Source organism: Ylistrum balloti, unplaced genomic scaffold (genome assembly GCF_031769215.1).
Source record: "Ylistrum balloti isolate Yb309-2 unplaced genomic scaffold, AGI_CSIRO_Ybal_v1 Utg370316, whole genome shotgun sequence".
Classification (NCBI taxonomy): Eukaryota; Metazoa; Mollusca; class Bivalvia; order Pectinida; family Pectinidae; genus Ylistrum; species Ylistrum balloti.
The window spans coordinates 93,709-111,258 of NW_026782233.1; the positions used below are offsets into that span (position 1 = coordinate 93,709).

At 36.1% G+C, this 17,550-nt stretch overlaps 1 protein-coding gene across 4 annotated transcripts; it reads left to right on the forward strand.

The window, feature by feature from the left end:
- Positions 1-256: 256 nt before the first annotated feature.
- On the forward strand, positions 257-17,119 carry LOC132553312 (monocarboxylate transporter 12-like). Of its 4 annotated transcripts, none has more exons than XM_060217544.1 (7): positions 257-317; positions 5,678-5,994; positions 9,467-9,583; positions 9,973-10,116; positions 11,003-11,270; positions 12,158-13,101; positions 13,675-17,119. In XM_060217544.1, the coding sequence occupies exons 2-7, from the start codon at positions 5,799-5,801 to the stop codon at positions 13,812-13,814; spliced, it is 1,809 nt and encodes a 602-aa protein (XP_060073527.1). In that variant the 5' UTR covers positions 257-317; positions 5,678-5,798; the 3' UTR covers positions 13,815-17,119. The 4 variants fall into 4 exon arrangements, with proteins under 4 accessions (XP_060073527.1, XP_060073528.1, XP_060073529.1 ...); XM_060217545.1 differs by lacking the exon at positions 257-317 and adding an exon at positions 706-729; XM_060217546.1 differs by lacking the exon at positions 257-317 and adding an exon at positions 849-858.
- Positions 17,120-17,550: the final 431 nt, after the last annotated feature.

Genomic DNA, 17,550 nt, shown 5'->3' on the forward strand with positions numbered 1-17,550 from the left:
CATCTTGCTGTAAGCTTGTAATACTCGGAGACAGATATTCACGCTCTTCTGTCCATTGTGCAGTAAGCTGATGATACTTTCAGTAGAAAGAGAGAGTGACGGACTATGTAATCTGTTAATCGAGGTTGATTATTAGCCAACGACAATGTTACGTGTGCATGTAAAACACGTGAGGAAGCCAAATTGCTCTACGTGACTAGGTAGATTAACTGACACAGATATACACTGTCAAGAGTTAAAGGTCAGAGAGATTTCCTTACATATAGAACCACGTTAATAAGTGTGATGATAGTGTGTCTTCTGCCATGTTCACACAGGTAAGGGAAACTTATGATGTTAAACCAGACTGAAATAATAAGTTTTTATCTAAATCTGTATACTTTTGAAAAAAAATGTGTAGTTTATTTATTCCCTAATGCATCAGTGCATTTATTGAATAGCTTATTGGTAGTGTATGCGTGATAGATTTTCACTGTTCTTAGTCGAAAACTGGATAAATGGACCTATAGAGCGTGTTAACCGCCCAGACCACTATGAAATATTAGGCGTGGTCCTCTGACCTCTGTACCTGTAATGGACAGGTAGAGTATAGATCCGGTGTGCTCGACAGGTAGAAGGTTGTGTATACACGTACTTTTATATACATATGTATGTGTGCATCAGCTTCCGTTACGTGAATACAATCAGCTGATCGTCGGGGACGTCCGGTCTTGTCGGTCGTATTTCTAAGTAAGTAATAAATATCCTTGTCTCGATCTATTTGGTACACAAGTCATAGTACGGATAAAGATGCAATTTTTTCATGTGTAGAAAATATAACGAGTTTGCCAGTCTTTGCGGAACTATAGATGGTCAACGGTATGTGTCAGGACATCTTAATACATTATTGCCATACAGTTTATTCTTTATGTCACGGTAGGTGCTTCATGTTTATCATATACATACAATTATACAAAAATCATAGCTTGCTTTTGTCTCTTGCAAAATCAAAAATAATAGCTCATTATATCAAATAGAATATTATATACGCAAAGATATTTTGCCTACCGAATATTATTTTTGCATATCCAAAATAGGACATTTGGAACGAACTCTTTCATATGTATTCGATATTTGAGACACTAACATTATAGTAATTCAAACATAAGATTTCTGTCTTGATTAATAAAACCTACCGTGTCATATGTATCAAAAACTGCCTTCTTTGTAATGTGCACAATGAAATTTTGAAGCTCATACTGGTGGCAAACAATATAATATTGTTTTTGTAGCCACAAATCTACATTTACATCCACCGAATCCAATGTTATGAATGCTATATTATTTACACCAGTTTGGACATGGTATACATAGCTTTCCTCATTCCATGTTTATAAACAAGTTCCCCATTGACAAAGATTGATGTGAAGTGGTTGTGGCTTTACTGAATCATAACATACGTATGTATTTAAAGGTAAAACGTTGGTGTAATCAATCTTGCAGTACGTAATGCTGTGAACTTACAATGTGTCAGTTCATTTTATATGCAATAAACTATACAAAATACTGTCAACAAATTCATGTTTACCATCCCATAAGAAAAAGCGACCGATCACATACACACAAGCAGATATAATTGTGTCTGATTTCCAGGTGGTTTTCATATAATATGGAGTCAAATTGGTCTTTATGAAAATAGACGAGCAGGCGATCCACCATTGCACAGGATTTCAGTTGTGTAGATTCACCATCAATGTTCAATAATGTTTTCTAACGAAATGATTTTGACTATTTCTTGATAATGTGATGGGTTTTGCTTCTAGATATGTTCAGGAAATAGCATATTGTTAAGGCTGTCTCGCAACCAGCTCAATTTACCACATCACATACTCTAAAAAGATTGAAGTTTAAATGTGAGCTTTCTAGATTTCTTTTTTGGCCTATCATGAGAGACAATCATCCGTAGCTCATTTCCAGATAGCTATGAACTAAGCGTGATGTGCCAACATATGAACTGTAGTCATTATGAATATCTTTAAGCTTATTTTAGATCGTTAAATCGTTTTACTGAAATCAATCTTCTTGGTGTGTTTGTGTGTCCTTTGTAGAAGGCACGGTTTGGCATTGATTACATAGCCTATATATTCATATTCGATTTGTTTTATCATTCTTTGCTAATTGTTGAACAGTTAAAAATTAATGGATTTGGTGTTTTTAGACTTAATGGATCGATTCCATTGTATAAAATGCTTGGTTAGTCTTGGACGATTCATGAAGTATGGAAGTAGATTACATACAAATATGACACATCCTACATCAAATTGAATTCCCAGGTAGTAATATGACATTGTCGTCATTCGTCTATTCAACCAATTACCAGTTTCAGTTCCTTACTTCAGTGGTGCAGGTGCGTGCATATGTTATCAAAATAAAGAGGTCTGGTTCCAATTAAACATTGTTTAGAGTTAACCACTGATTAGTGACATTTTTTAAATTTGAATTAAACAAACTTGGTAAAATTGTTTAATATTTTACTGCTGTAGTTTTGTTGAGACAGGTAAGGACAATATTTGTGAGAGTCAAAAATCCTTGTGTTTTCAGTGGTAACACCATAAATGTTTTGCTAACCACAGATTAACTCTTACCAAGCGTTGAACATCTGGGTTCTGATTGGTGAATAGTTCAAAAACTGAAAATGAAGCTGTTACAAATGTCGTGATTTCTTTCTTCGCGAATACCAGAGATTGTGGCAATATGTCTTGTCACATTTAAAACCTGACATTTGGAATGTCCTAGTTATATAACGTCACATCTGCATGCTCAAGGTTATCGAAAGGTTAACACTTGACTACCATATCATGAGAGCACTTGTCTAGAGATAACTGTTTTCGCTGAACTTAAATATTGTATGGTAGAATTTTGTAGAATGGTATTTTACGGATAAGGACGTTTGTTTATCAAGTTTGATTTTGGCACAGCTGAAGTTGTACTAGGAAAGAAGATTTTTTTATGAATCCTTTCGGACTTTCGGAAGATTGTTAATTACAATAAGTCCTCTGTAGTTTCAGGACTTTTGTCTTTGGTAACGGAGGTATTTATCTTCATTTCTAGTATTTAGCTTTACATTAATTTTTTCTTCTTTTCTTCTATTCATATTGCCAGCTTTCCTCTATAATTCATAAATCATCTTCGGAACTTGTCCCTGGAATCCACATGGGCATCCAGTTTAGTTCAGTTTGCATGCTATTGGTTTCGATTTAACTACCATGCTTGTGTTAAAAACTATATTCATTTCAAGAATCAAAATTAAGGAACAGTTACCGCCTGTTTGTCACACATCTCAAATTACATGTTACATAGTGTGTATTATACCTAATGTTTTCAAGTTCGATGATTCGATGAAGATTTTCGTGTAGAACGTTTTTGGTTGTCCTAACTAGTTTTAATGAATATCCTTTAAAATCACGTGGTCAGTCTCGCAGTGAACATGTAAACACATGTCCTCATTACTTGCCGATAACTTCGTGTTGGGTAATAGATGTGGCTTGACTCCAATTTGATCATATTACCTAAAGATGCATACATGTATGTAAGCTTTCCTATCGATGGCTATAAAGTGTTGGCGACATATTCCAATTCGAAGTAGTGGATCATGATCGCGATTGACCTTCAAACAGCTGATAGATACATAGACTCTGTATCAACACAACAATCACACCATCTACCCGACTCAGGATGTAGAAGTATTTCTAGCTATCTAGAATGAAGGACAATCAACACAAATATATTAGTAATAAATACAACGACATGATACTTGTACCTTAGTTTCTTTGATGTAATACTGTTGTTCGTTTGGTTTGTGACAATCCTCTGATATACGCCTAGCGTTTAATTACGACTTTTCACACTATTTAGTGTTTAGCGTATCACAGACATTTGTCACATTTGGATAACTGTTGGAAACTAGAATTCGCTGACACGCTATAACTTAGACTTTGATGGATAACCTGTAAATCATGACAATGAAGCGCATATGTCCAAACACCCTGAGGTTTACGTCTTAAATAAAGGTATTGTGGCAGGTCCTTGTTCAAGTGGTTACTGCTTAATGATAACAAAGGCGATGGCACACGTACAAGAGTGAAAAGAAATGTCTGTCCGTTATATGATGAACTCATCGTGATGTTTTGATTAAATGAAGATTAGACTCATCGACAATCTTTCTGAAATCTGATATTCAATTCTGCTGATCAATCTTCTCCAACACACAGTATAACATATATAAGACAATCTATCTAATACCTTGTACCCGACAAGTATACAGTTCATCACCCATAATTCCTATCGATTTAAGATTTGTTAGTCGTTTCGACATCAAGCTATTTAACTGGTATATGCTCCACCAGAGCGGTTCGAACAATGTAGGTCAAACGAGGATTTCGCTTCAGTATACCTGGTTTAACTCGAGGTCAATAAAAAACCATTAAAATATTCATTGCTTAGTTTGTACAAGTTTATACAAAACACATATGTCATATCACACGGATACAGTTTACCTTGGTTTCTTATGGTGAAAATATGCATATGATTCATTTAGAAAGTGGTGTATAATTCTCGCATCGCGTTCAAAGTGTACGAATATGTTGTTACGTCCTAAAAATTCACGGTTGTTATTCATTTCAGTATAGAGTATACTAATCTCTAAAACCGTTCTCCTTATATTCTTTTATACAACCTTGTAAGAAGACATTGTATTTGTAAACTGTATAGATCCTGTTCGCCCCAATGTGTGTACATCGCATAGCTTGTGTTCTCTTTAGTATACATCTTAGTGTATAATATTAAGTAAACATGGTTTGTGACCCGTAATAAGAAAGATTAGGATAAGATTTCTCAATTTCGTATGAATACCGTATTTGGGTAGTAAATTAACAGCAACACTTTAATAAATTGTGTTAAAACAGAATTAATTTAATCATAGCAGTGTCCGTGATTTGCACGAGATGGTATATATTTGTAAGAATAAATCTTTGAAATGTGTTGAAATGAGAATCAAGACCTGATGTGAATATTGGGCAAAGCCTTCATGGCGTTATTCTTTCTTCAACATTTCCTTACTCCGGGTTTTCAACTTTTTAAATGGACTTCAGTGTAAGACTATATGTTTGATAACCTTATGAAAGTACTTTCAGCGTTATACAAGCTATAATTCCTCTGGTATTGGGCATATAAAAATCTCGGTAAACATTGCTGTAGTGTATAGACAAATACAATATCGGTAGATGTCGTTAGTTCTTTCCAGTGTTACGTTTACTGACCGACCATGACCTTGAAATGAGATGCCTTACCTGGTGATTTTGCTATAGATGTGTAAAGGATGGACATTATATCCTAGGCAGCTGTGTATGTATTTAAATGTTATAGTGTATGAGATATATGGTAAATAAATGGAATTCTTAGTGAAGCTTGTGCATCAATATAATGGGTATCGACCAGCTGACCAGGTGGTGAGATGTAAGTGGGAAGAACATCCGTAAATTGTCACCGTTACCTGTAACAACTGGTGTCGTTAATGGCATGGTGTTAGTCTAATACGCTTCCAGGCTGAAGTACAGAGCTTCGTCGTTGGGGAGAGTGATACGACCTAACGACACCTCATCTTCATCTGTTATACATATCATATCTAAATGTTTTCCAGGCAGATGTCAAACATCCCCATAGTACCAGTGGAATCTTTATCCGACCTGCTGCGTGATTCCAACTTCACGCCAAGACCATGACACTGCGTACTCTAACATACGGGGTCAAGTGACGTGAATATGGCGGGAGAGAAAAGTGAAACCTGTGATTCGCCTTCCTCGATATTGCAGATTGCTCCTGTAACACCCCTTCTTTGCACAGACGAGAAGTCGTCGGATCACGAGTTATCCCCCATGACAGACACTGTTCCTCCTCCAGATGGCGGATGGGGGTGGATGGTTGTTTTGGGCAGTTTTTTGGCTCATCTTATCATAGGTTAGTAAGCAATTAAAATGTCATTATTATATAACTATTTATGATAACCTGAATTCGCTAGATTTCGCTCTTCATAGATAAATACATGCACCTTGATAATATTTTGATATTATGAAGCATATTGTTTCTCATTATTTTTGTATTACAAAGTAATTTTTCAGCCTTTTTGCATAATGTTTCGGCCATCTTATCAAGTACTGTGTGTATACAATGCATTGAGATCATTTCGGTCATGAAGCATACGTATTGGGTAGAGGTCACGTGGTCACACACCATTGCCTTAACGACAGGACGTCAGCTGTATTACCATGCTAAAACTAAAATTGTATTGTGAATACTAAATTTCTGTAACGCATGCTTCATCTGTTGCGATAATAAAGATAATAAAGTCTGAATAAGCATTGTTGTAGCGATAGAGATATATATTCAGGGTTATATAGGGACGTATATATACGTCCCTGATGTGAGTAAACGAATATGACAAACTGCCAGTTATAATGTATGTAGTTTATAATCGATAGAATTGTGGTAGGTAGCCATCAAAGGAAGTCACCATAAATTTTCCCCATATACTTGTTTTCAATTCATAAGAGTCCTGAACAACTTATTGTCATTATCAACAAAACAAATCACACTTATTGCACTTTCAAAACCACATGGCACCCTTATTGTCACCATGAACTCTATATAACACCCTTATTGTCACCATTAACTCAATATATCGCCCATATTGTCACCATCAACTCGATATAACACCTTTTTTCCTCCGTTAACTCGACATATCATCTATATTTCCCCCCATCAATCCGCCACTCATGATGTGATTCATGTGGGCTCCAATTGTCACTTGTGGTTTGTGTAATGTGAACCCCACATTTCACTCGTCGCGTGATTCCTGTTTACCCCTCATTTCACATATTGCATAGTTCAAATGAGCCCCACTTTCACTCGTAGTGTGGTTCATCTAGATCCACATTTCACTTGTGGCATTGTTCATGTGAACCCCACATTTCGCACGTAGTGTGATTCGTGTAAACCCCATATTGCGTAATATTATCATCTCAGATCCCACATTACATTTGGGTTGTCAAAGGTCAAATGTTACACTCATTGTGCACCCTTGGCAAGCCCTAGTGAATCTCACATTGTACCCGTGGTATGTCCCTGTTAATACCATAATCTTTTGCTACCAGCGCCAAATCGAAATATAGGTAATTATACCCAAATATATTTGCCACGACATGTCAACTCCACATTGCATCAGCGATAATTCAAGCCTCTGTGAACCAGATATTACACGCGGTTGCTTATGTCATCGATGGTAGTGTGACCTTTTCATACCTGTATTCTGTGTATGTGTGCTAGGCGTGTTCCAGTCGGTATATCAGGAGCTGCAATAATCACATGCACTCGATATTGATAAGATCGTCACCGCCATCTGTTACTTCGTGTGGTCACCATGGCAATATATGGTCATATAACTTGTAGATCGTAACTAGATTGAAAAAAATCCAATTTTAAATATGCACGCTAACGACTCGGTATCACGTGTAACACTTTCGTTGCCTAGGAACGTAGCTCTGTCGAGTCTCCGTATACTTCAGTCTCCAAAAACGATACGATTTAGTCTTTAACGTCAATAATTCATAAGTAATGGATTAGTGATGTAATGTAAATGTAAGTCAAATATTAGATAAGCAGTAGGTTCATGTCTATAATATTTAGTGCTTCAAGTACAGTCAGTGTACAGGGAAATCAAGCGGCTGAATTGTTCTCCACGTAAGTTCAAGGTATATCACAATAAGGGACTAAACACGTGACCATGAATAGATATAGCTGTTACAAGATCACGGCCGCATTTAGCTCTTCTCTCCTTCCACCACATCCATACTTGATTTCTTAAAAATGTTTTTAGTCGGAAAAGAACAGCATCTCCCTATATGGCTACTTCAGACTTTCATCTATTCTGGCATTTTATTGTGTTAAATACGAGTTATCCTAGCTTTTTCAACTAAAATTGAAGTCAACCTTTTGATGTTTTTTAGCATTAAAGAAAAAAGTGAAATAAAAGAAGAGGTAGTGTCTCCCATTTATATTTTTTCTTTATCAGGGCCACCGTGAAAATGAAAATTGTGTAACCCATCGTATCGTGGTAGCTAATAGTTTAATGAAATTGGTGTTCAGGATTATCGCGTTTCAGACCCCTCCTCATTAAATATGGCAGAGTATTAGGCTCAGAATGTTAAAAAGTTTGTTTACAGCGAAGGTTCAACCAACATCAACCAGCCGCATTAACCCTGCCAGATTAAAAGGCCTCATTAAACCTAGGGAATCCGAGTTCATTGGTGCGTTATCTAAATGATACACCTAGATGTTGGATTGCAACACCTTTACTAGCAATACACTGGAAGTTTTCGAAACATATTTTTTGACATGGAAGCATTTAAATAATCAGAAAAAACATTATGTCAAATTAAATAGGACACTAACAAACATATGATTAAATCGAGGATTTTTTAGACGAAAAAAAAATAAATATCTTTTCCAAATCAGGGTTAACTTTCAAATTTCAAATGTATGAATTCCATTACTTTAATCGGGATATTTGAAAAAGAGTTATCGGCAAGTCAGTATTCAGGGTGTCTCGGTCATCTTTTGGGAGAACATCCTATATCTTTGCTCGGCATTAGTTTTGTTAAGATACACCTGTAGATAAGGTTTTTCTACGGTGGTTGATTTGTGCCATTTCGTTATTTCGTCTTTTCAGCGGCCGCGAAATGACGAGAATTAAAAATCTACATTTTTGTTCTTTGGTCTTTTCGCCCAGAAAAGACGAGAATTGGGGTTTTTTAAATTTCGTTTTTCGAGAAAAACACGAAAAGACGAAAATATGACATTTTAAAACTTGATCTACGAAAAAATAAGGTCACTAATTAGCGTGCATTTATTTCGAATTTTCGCGTACAATTGTTCGTCTTTTCAGGGTGAAAAACGAGAATTAAAGTTTGTTTATTCTCGTCTTTTCGGGGCGAAAAGAGGAAAGAATGCTAATTCATATTTTTAATTCTCGTCATGTCGCGTCGAAATGGCGAAATAACGAAATGGCACAAATCAGCCACCGTATTTTTCTGATATTAGCATGTGCTGAAGATAACTTTCGCTTTGAGAACTCTTAGTTTTTCGTTGATGAAGATTTAATTATTTTGAATCAACACATATCCCTGAACACAGCAAGCGGGTGTCCGTTTTTGACGTATAGATGTGTAGTACTGTACAGCAGCGTCCATCCGGACTAAAGGCATTCACTTTGCGTTACAGTAGGTATATGGCCTACACAGGTTTGAACCTCACTTTGTAGTGAACTCCGTATTCCACGACAAGTTTCAGAATTTAACGTATTGCATCAATAATGTTTCTGTTGATTTGTATTGTTATGCTATAGACACGTTCTGAGAACCTGTTTATCATCTAGGAGGATTTATGCGATCTGGAGGCGTAATATTCATTGAACTTCAGCACAAATTTCACCAGTCAGCCTCAGATACAGCATGGGCGGTATCCCTTCACACAAGTCTCCGTCTTCTATTCGGTGAGTTGCTGAATATGTAGTTCCAGTTCTAATATCAAAGGAGAGTGTGTCCTCTTGAAGAGCATTTGCGAAGTTCGAAATGTGAAGATTTTGGGCCCGTTTTGTTCATGTGGGATTTAAATTCATATAGAACAACTTAATTTGAAGTCTTATACCGAATTTCCTATCGACACAAATTGATTCTTAACCGCGAGTTTTTGAGGATTTTATAAAGCATTCTAAGTGTTGTAAGTGTATCGTAATCAACCAATGTATGGCATATGATAAATCGGGAGGGGGTGGGGGTGGGGCGCTCAAGAGTATCAACCGTACAGAAATACACAATTAATGGTTATTTGTAAACACGTTTTATGCTGTATTGGTTTGGCAACGATTGCTTTGATCTACAGGTCCACTTGCCAGCATGTTGTGTAACCGGTTTTCCTGTCGGACTGTGACCATCATGGGAAGTCTTATGTCAGCGGTCTCTGTCCTCATCAGTGGATTTGTTAATAATCTGTTCATTCTTTATCTAACTAATGGTCTACTGCTCGGTAAGTATTCCTTGTCGTTTAAAATATTTGATAAATATTGGCAATAGATAAATTATGTCTTAATTGAATAACAAACCGCAACCATATCGAACCATTAATCCATAATCAATATTGATCACTGGTTTCCGTGTCGCGAGATTGATTTGTAGGGTCTACTTGCACAACCGTCCATTGTTCCTCGAACTGGGACATATGCAAGCAGGCAACCCTTTGTTGCTTTAATAGATATAAATTTGCATAAGATTAAGATCCTTCAGGCAGCAGCGTTACATTTTACGTGTGTGTGAATGTAACCGAATATCAATACGGTAGTAGTAACATAGGTGTATGTGACATAAGACCACACTCTTACTTCCTGGTCAATGAATAAAAGTACAGAACGAAACATCATGCCAGTCATTAAAAAAATTTTGACACATCTATGACAGATTTTTACTTATATACTTGTAAATATTGATATGATGTACGGTATCTTTTTCGATAATGAATGATATTCCACACTTTATTTTAGTAGGATAAATACATTCAAAAGAAATTTTCTCTCTTAAATACATGTTATGAGGTACGTTTCGACTCACTACAAAATGGTATATCATCAAGGTATTTTCAAAATTTACTTTCTCTTCGGTAAAACAAAGAGGGAAGTCAAATGTGGACTGAGGTCAAGTGCGTGTTGTTGTAATGGAAAGTTATGGCTATATCACAGCGAACTGAAATTCAGCTATGTTTACCGAGTTGATTTTTTATACCTCAGAACAAAGAAAACGTAAAGAAATTCGTAGAAATATAGCGACTGGTGACAGTTCCTCCACAGCATGGACGTCTGCAATTTCTCTTCTTTTCGATATTGAAAATAATTAAACTGAATACAAAATTTCATTTACAGGTATAGGCCAGGCTCTTATTTATACCACATCTGTTGCCATAGTTGGACTTTATTTCCACGCGCGGAGGGGCACGGCTGTTGGTATTGCTAACGCCGGGGTTGGGGCTGGAACCTTTTTATTTCCACCCCTCCTTGAGATAATGTTTGGACAGTACGGGTTTATGGGTACCTTCCTCATCATGGCTGGTCTGTTTCTCAATGGTGTGGTGTGCGGCGCCCTCTACCGGCCTCTCCATGTTGAAGATGACGAGCTTGTAGTTGAGTACAGGTATATTGGTACATTGGTTTTATAATTCATTTTGTTGGTATTGATGAATAAGACGATCATTCGTTTCAATGCACTTAATATCTTCAGGGCATCTATTTAACATTACTTTTTATCTATTTGAAATATTGCATTTATTTTCACACCCAAAACACTTTTTTATTAGAAAAAGATAAAAAAAAAATTAAATGTATTTTTCTATGATATCTATTCAGTTGACATTTTTACGTGTGTCTTCACCATCTTACATGTTTCATATTCCTGCCCAGACCATAAGCCATATTAGAAAAAAATTCCCATGATTATCTGTAAAGTTGTGCAAATGACTTGGCCGCATCGTTCAACCACATGTAAAAGAATTTCAAGTTTATTTTGGCAATGCCGTTGACTAGAGATCTGTTATATTACAAAGTCAGAAATCCGAGGTTAATGCCATGGCTTCAGAGCTTGAATGTAAAAGGATGTTTGTCTTGTTTCCTTATCTCAGACTATACAATGAAGTTTTATCAGCATTCCTGAAACATGACTAAATATTGAATAAAAAGGCCTGAGTTTTGACACGATTTTTGTAAAATTGGTTTGTCTACGAACGATTGATTTAAATTGCATACCAACTCAAAAAATCCTCCATAAAGCTGGCTCTGAAGACTGGTTAAATGTCAAGGTCATATGTTAAAAAAAACCAACAAAATCCAGAACTTTGCATAAACACTTCACCACAATATTTTATAGACGTATCATGTTAACGATATTATCAACTATGCTGTTTTAAGATAAGTTTTGAAATAACTCCTCGCCCATGGCACTAGACATCGGACACTTTGTGTTTTCTCCGCATAATACACTCGTAGTCTGATTGTTTGTTTACAGTGTAATTTTGTTATTATCAGTAAACAGCAACATGGTGGTCACAATGTAACGGACAGTGGAAGTGTCGTCTTGGTTCACTTTTCGCGAGAGGATCTGCGTGCACTGTCGCACTCCAGTTTGTGCTATGATATAAACATACTTGGAAGCCTTCAACACCTTAACAAACCCGCCAAAGTTAATGTTATACCTGTTCCCGCCAGGCCACTGGGCTCATCCTATGATGCCATGTCACATCACGGTAGGGTTAGAGCAGATAGCGATTCCTGCAGTCCGCGAGCAAAGCCTTTGTTAGGGTCTGATTTTGATATGACAAAAGAGCGGATAAGATCCGGAAGTGATATGACACCAATTAAAAAGCAAGCATTCATTAACAGCATGAACGCCAAATCGGCCATGTTGCAGGTCACAGACGTTAAACGATGTGAAAGTGACACTTTATCAAAAACGGAAACAGATGACGAATCGGAAGAAGATAAGAAAGAGAAGAAAATGCTCGATTTGTCTCCTCTAAAGAACATCCGGTTTGCTACCCTGGGAGTAGGGATAGGCCTCCTAACATTGTCATTCCAGTCTTCCTTTGTGTTCTTGCCCCCGCTGGTGCTACAAAGGGGACTCTCAGAGAGTCAGGGAGCTTTTCTAGTCTCTATTACGGGTGCCATGGAAACATTTGGCAGCGTGACGTCTGGATTTTTGGTTGACCTTGACATTGTCCGACCACATCGTCTCACCATCTATAACGCTGCCATGGTGCTACTTGGCGTATTGACTTTGGTGATGCCCTTCTTAGATTTTTTCATCTTGCTAGCGTTTGTGTGCGGGGTGTATGGATGTGTATTAGGTATGTGTCTAGCACAAAAAGCAACACTCGTGGTGGACATTACTGGGGTAGACAATCTTGTGAGTTCATTCGGAATCCTCGTCTGTTTTCAGGGTATCGGAACACTAATTGGACCGCCTTTAGCAGGCAAGTAATCTTGAATTTTATATATACTAAGCTATGGAAGAGTTACAGTACCTTAAATCCATGCGAGCTCAAAATGGCCACAAATCTACCTTTGTTAAAGAATAACATAAAAGTTTCACATGTTTTTTTTTTTTAATGCAGAATGTATATTTTAAACCTAGAGACAGTTGTCAATACTCCTTTTTTTATCTTATTCCCTCTGAATGTTATGCTTATTTTCACAAACCGAATTTGTGGCCAAAGTAAGTTCACCATTACTATTGCTAGAATGCTAGCGTCATTAATGTGCAGACTTTACCTCTTTACCTATCAATTTTGATGACATTGATACCAAGCTATATGAAACTTTATTGCTACAGGTTTATGTTTTAAAACTTTTGGTTATGGTGAAGGCCATTGTTACTATCAATGAAATATTAAACATATATAACAGAGATCACACCATTTCTTATTGTCATGAATAATTCTTCTTGTTTTGTTTTCAGCTGTCATAATTGAATATTTAATGCTTCATCTATTCATGAAATTTTCTGACATATTCACCGCTGAAGAATATGTTCTGAATATTCACAGGTGCCATTAAAGACATAACGGGGAGGTACCAGGATGGTTTCCTAGTAGGAGGTGTTATCCTTGTATGTGCTGGGTTGATTCAGGCTGGTGGTCTTCTCTATCATCGTCTCTCACACTCTCGGCAGGACAAAGATAGCTAACAAAACCTGGCCATTGCAACACACGGGATGGAACGAAGAAAACACTGGATGAGATGTTACCTGATGTCTTGGCTCTATTATCATAGAGTATACATTATATTCTACAAGCCTTTTGTATTCAGCTATTATTGTATTTTGAGCTGTCACTTACGTAATCCTTCACGACAGGCACAAGCAGCGTGCTTATACATTCCATCCGTGATCTTCAATGAGCTCCCTTAATAGTTGTTTGGTTACATAAAATTCCAGCTTCTAAATAAGTCGTATTCAATTATCCTGATAAGACATCGGAATTTAGAGTTAAGGGTTTTAAAAAAAATCTTTAAAGTTATTAACGGTTTCAAATTAAAACAAAATACTTTCACATATCTGCTTGAAAATCAGAACATTTTCGAATCTCTATTGCTACTAACGATATTTATACAGACCTGTTTGATGAGTACTTTATACAGGGATATTTTCGACGCAGTTTTACATTCGTACATTGTGCCTTTTTATCAGTAAGACGAAGATGAAACGTCAATTAACGTTTAAAGTGATGGAAGAAATGTGCCATTATGCTTTCAGGACAAATTTGACACTGGACGAAAGACAATGTTTTATCGTAGGGCGAAAATAACACGAGGTGAATATACAGTACTGCATTTAAGATGCAATCAACACATTTGCGCGTGAACCGTGAAAGAAGAAGACATTTGCTATAAACAAATGTTGGAAAAATCAGAAAGATAATAATCTAGGACTGATTAAGTGTGAGTCAAACATTTTATATTTCCTTACCTCGCCCATAACAGAATTAATTGTCCGTCACGAAAGACGAGAAGATATCAATTGCGTCCATTTACTACAAATAGATACATTGTATAGTGTCTACCTCATTTTGTACTGAGCAGTGTGTTTAAGTGTGTTCAAAATATTTAAAAAATCATAAATTTTTTTGAAGTATTATAATCACGTCGCCAGCATGCCTGCCACTGCGATCACATGTTGTGTTGATGAGAATAGTTGATAAGAGGTGGATTTTTGTTAAACAACCGGGGAAAGATTTTGAATGAATGTTTAAACAATCAAATATCAAGGTTACTAAAACTCATGAACTTAATTCTTAATTTTGACAAAAAAGAAGTATAGCAGTATTTGTTTGTTGCACGACACGGTTCATATATAAGCGATATTAGCTGAAGGTCAGGGACATCGTCCCTAAAACAAAATTATGAAATATAGTCGAAATTAATGATGTAATGCAATGAAAATGATTTGAGCTAGATGGAATACTGACCTGCTTGGTTAAAGAAAAAGGTTCTTACTATCACAACTATTTTTGACATGTGAGTGTGCATTTGGACAAACCTCGGAAAAGATCGAACGTGATAAATCCACTGTTAGCGTAAACATCACTTTAGTTGGCGTGGTCATCGATCTAGTGGACGCATGAATTGGACTTATTTGACGTAATAGAAATTGTTGGGGTTTTTTTTTTAGTTATTTTTAACCTCGTTTTATACATTCCTTTATATTACATGCACATGGAGTAATTATTGATGCTATCGAAGTCAAACTTTAAGGGGAACTCTCGCGTCAAAAACGTGAGAAATATTTTTCGTATTCTATGCAATATACATGTGTTATAACACGATATGGGAGATATTAATATTTCATGTTAAGATGAGGTATATCACACTGTTTTCGGGAATTCATTTACTCATTTGATCTATCGCGATTAAGTTTGTGTCTGTCATGGTATGAGAAGTCAATGGTATTTGTTGTAATATATCCAAATCATGACCAGCCAATCAGAACAGGAAAAGCTGTCAGCGTGGTAACTAATCACTGACATTGATAATTCCAACGTTGTTATACAACACAGTGAGAACATTGAGTTTTATGCATCAGTGAAAATAATTGCCGATGTTGAATTTGTATTTCAGTCTAATCATGGCGGACATTTAATTATATCGAAATGTCAATGCCAGAATATATTTTCAAAATTATTGCATACTTAAAAGGTGCCAATACTTGTTTCATGTCTTTCGGGTCACGATATCTGTATATGATTCTTCCGTTAGTACGAAACCGCTCTATTTTCAAATAGATATTTCAGTAGAGCGGTTTAGCATTGGTTGATAGGCAATAACATATGTTTGTAGCTAATATGAATTAAACCCCAAGGGTTCGCTGAAGGCAGTTTTCTTTAGAACTTAGATTGTAGGTGAGACTTGATCGACAAGGGCCGCACATAGGACTTTCGCACTCAATGATTTGTAAAAGGTGTGTTCGTTGTAAACCATCGTCGGTAGCTAGTAGATGTTCTATTATTATCGTTATTGTTAAGTTTATATACAAAATGTGTGATTAATGAATTTTTGATTTATTGCTGGTAACAATCTTGTATCCCATCCTATAAAGTTTACAGGTCAAAGTTGATCCGATATTCAAGGGTTTATTCCAAATATAACATTTTCCGTACAGGATGTTGACAGCTGACAGATATAATTTCTGGTTGTAGCAATGATCTTCTTCCGAATATTAGACTTCTTTGTGCGACATGAAGTTGGACGTGTTTGATGCTCGTTGATATGCTTGGTGCCCAAATAACTAATTTTGAATTATCTAGTTGCGGCTGTCATAGATAAAGCCCCTTCGCAGCTCATATTCTTATTCTCCTGGAAACTTTTCCTTGATTTCCACGTAAACCTTTCTTTAGTTCATATTTTACCCTCGTGCCATCGAAACTGATTTTGAAATAAGATTCAGTCGATATTTTAGTGTTGTCGTTGTTGCTTTTAAACTACTGTCCGAAATATCATTGGTATTTTTTTCATTTTTCTAAACAATATGCATTTACATGTTTCCTTGAAGTCCTGACATTTTTGTTGTTGTCGTCGTTGTTTAGATATTATTCATTTCACTTTTTTTCCGTTTAAGTGCTGTCATTATTTCATAGCATCCTTATGAGTCATTGTTCGTTTGAGGTTTATTGGTACAAACTGACAAAAACAAAAGATTAGTCGTAATAAAGAGTTTTTTTTTCCAGACGACACCGGCAATATACTTTCATTTTTAGTCGTGTTGTAAACAATACATTTTTTCTACAAAGAAAAGTTCCTATTTTGATACTGCCGATCTGTTAAGACTCTGATTTATGTGATGATAGCATATGCGAGGTTTTTTTGGTACATGTATGTTTATATTGTATTGTTATTCGGATGTTAACCAGGTGCCGTTAAAATGCTATTTATATGTTTATATATCTTATAAAGGAGCGATAATTGACGCAAGATGACGAATAAAATAATAGATAAATATTTATTGATTAGTGGTTTTTTTTCTCTGTTGAATTGGTGACCTTATGACCCGACTTCATGCCAATTTATACTTTATCTGTGGCACGGTTTAGAATATACAGATATATATGAGGTTATGATAAAATCATCCTGAAATAACAGCTTTGAACTTTATCGAATTTTTTACAAAATATTTTGGTAATTTGTGATTTTCCAACACGCAAGTTCCAGTCATTAATAGTGAGTACAAGAAGAACGAAACAGCTCCAGCATACAATATATTTATTTTGCTGCGTTTTATATCTCGTAATGAAATGTGTTTTTTACTTATGTGTCTTAAAGAATCTTTTGTTAAGATGGTAATAGAGCACGATATTTCGTTTGTTCATTATCCCGTAGTCAACGAATTGAAATGGGCTCTGCCATTCCGTTCGTTTGGCTAATCATGAATT

Excerpts from the sequence above, each read along its gene's own strand:
- LOC132553312 (XM_060217544.1), top strand. The coding sequence starts at position 5,799 with ATGGCGGGAGAGAAAAGTGAAACCTGTGATTCGCCTTCCTCGATATTG. Across the intron at positions 9,584-9,972 it reads AAGTCTCCGTCTTCTATTCG|GTCCACTTGCCAGCATGTTG; the intron begins GTGAGTTGCTGA and ends TTTGATCTACAG. Across the intron at positions 10,117-11,002 it reads AACTAATGGTCTACTGCTCG|GTATAGGCCAGGCTCTTATT; the intron begins GTAAGTATTCCT and ends TTTCATTTACAG.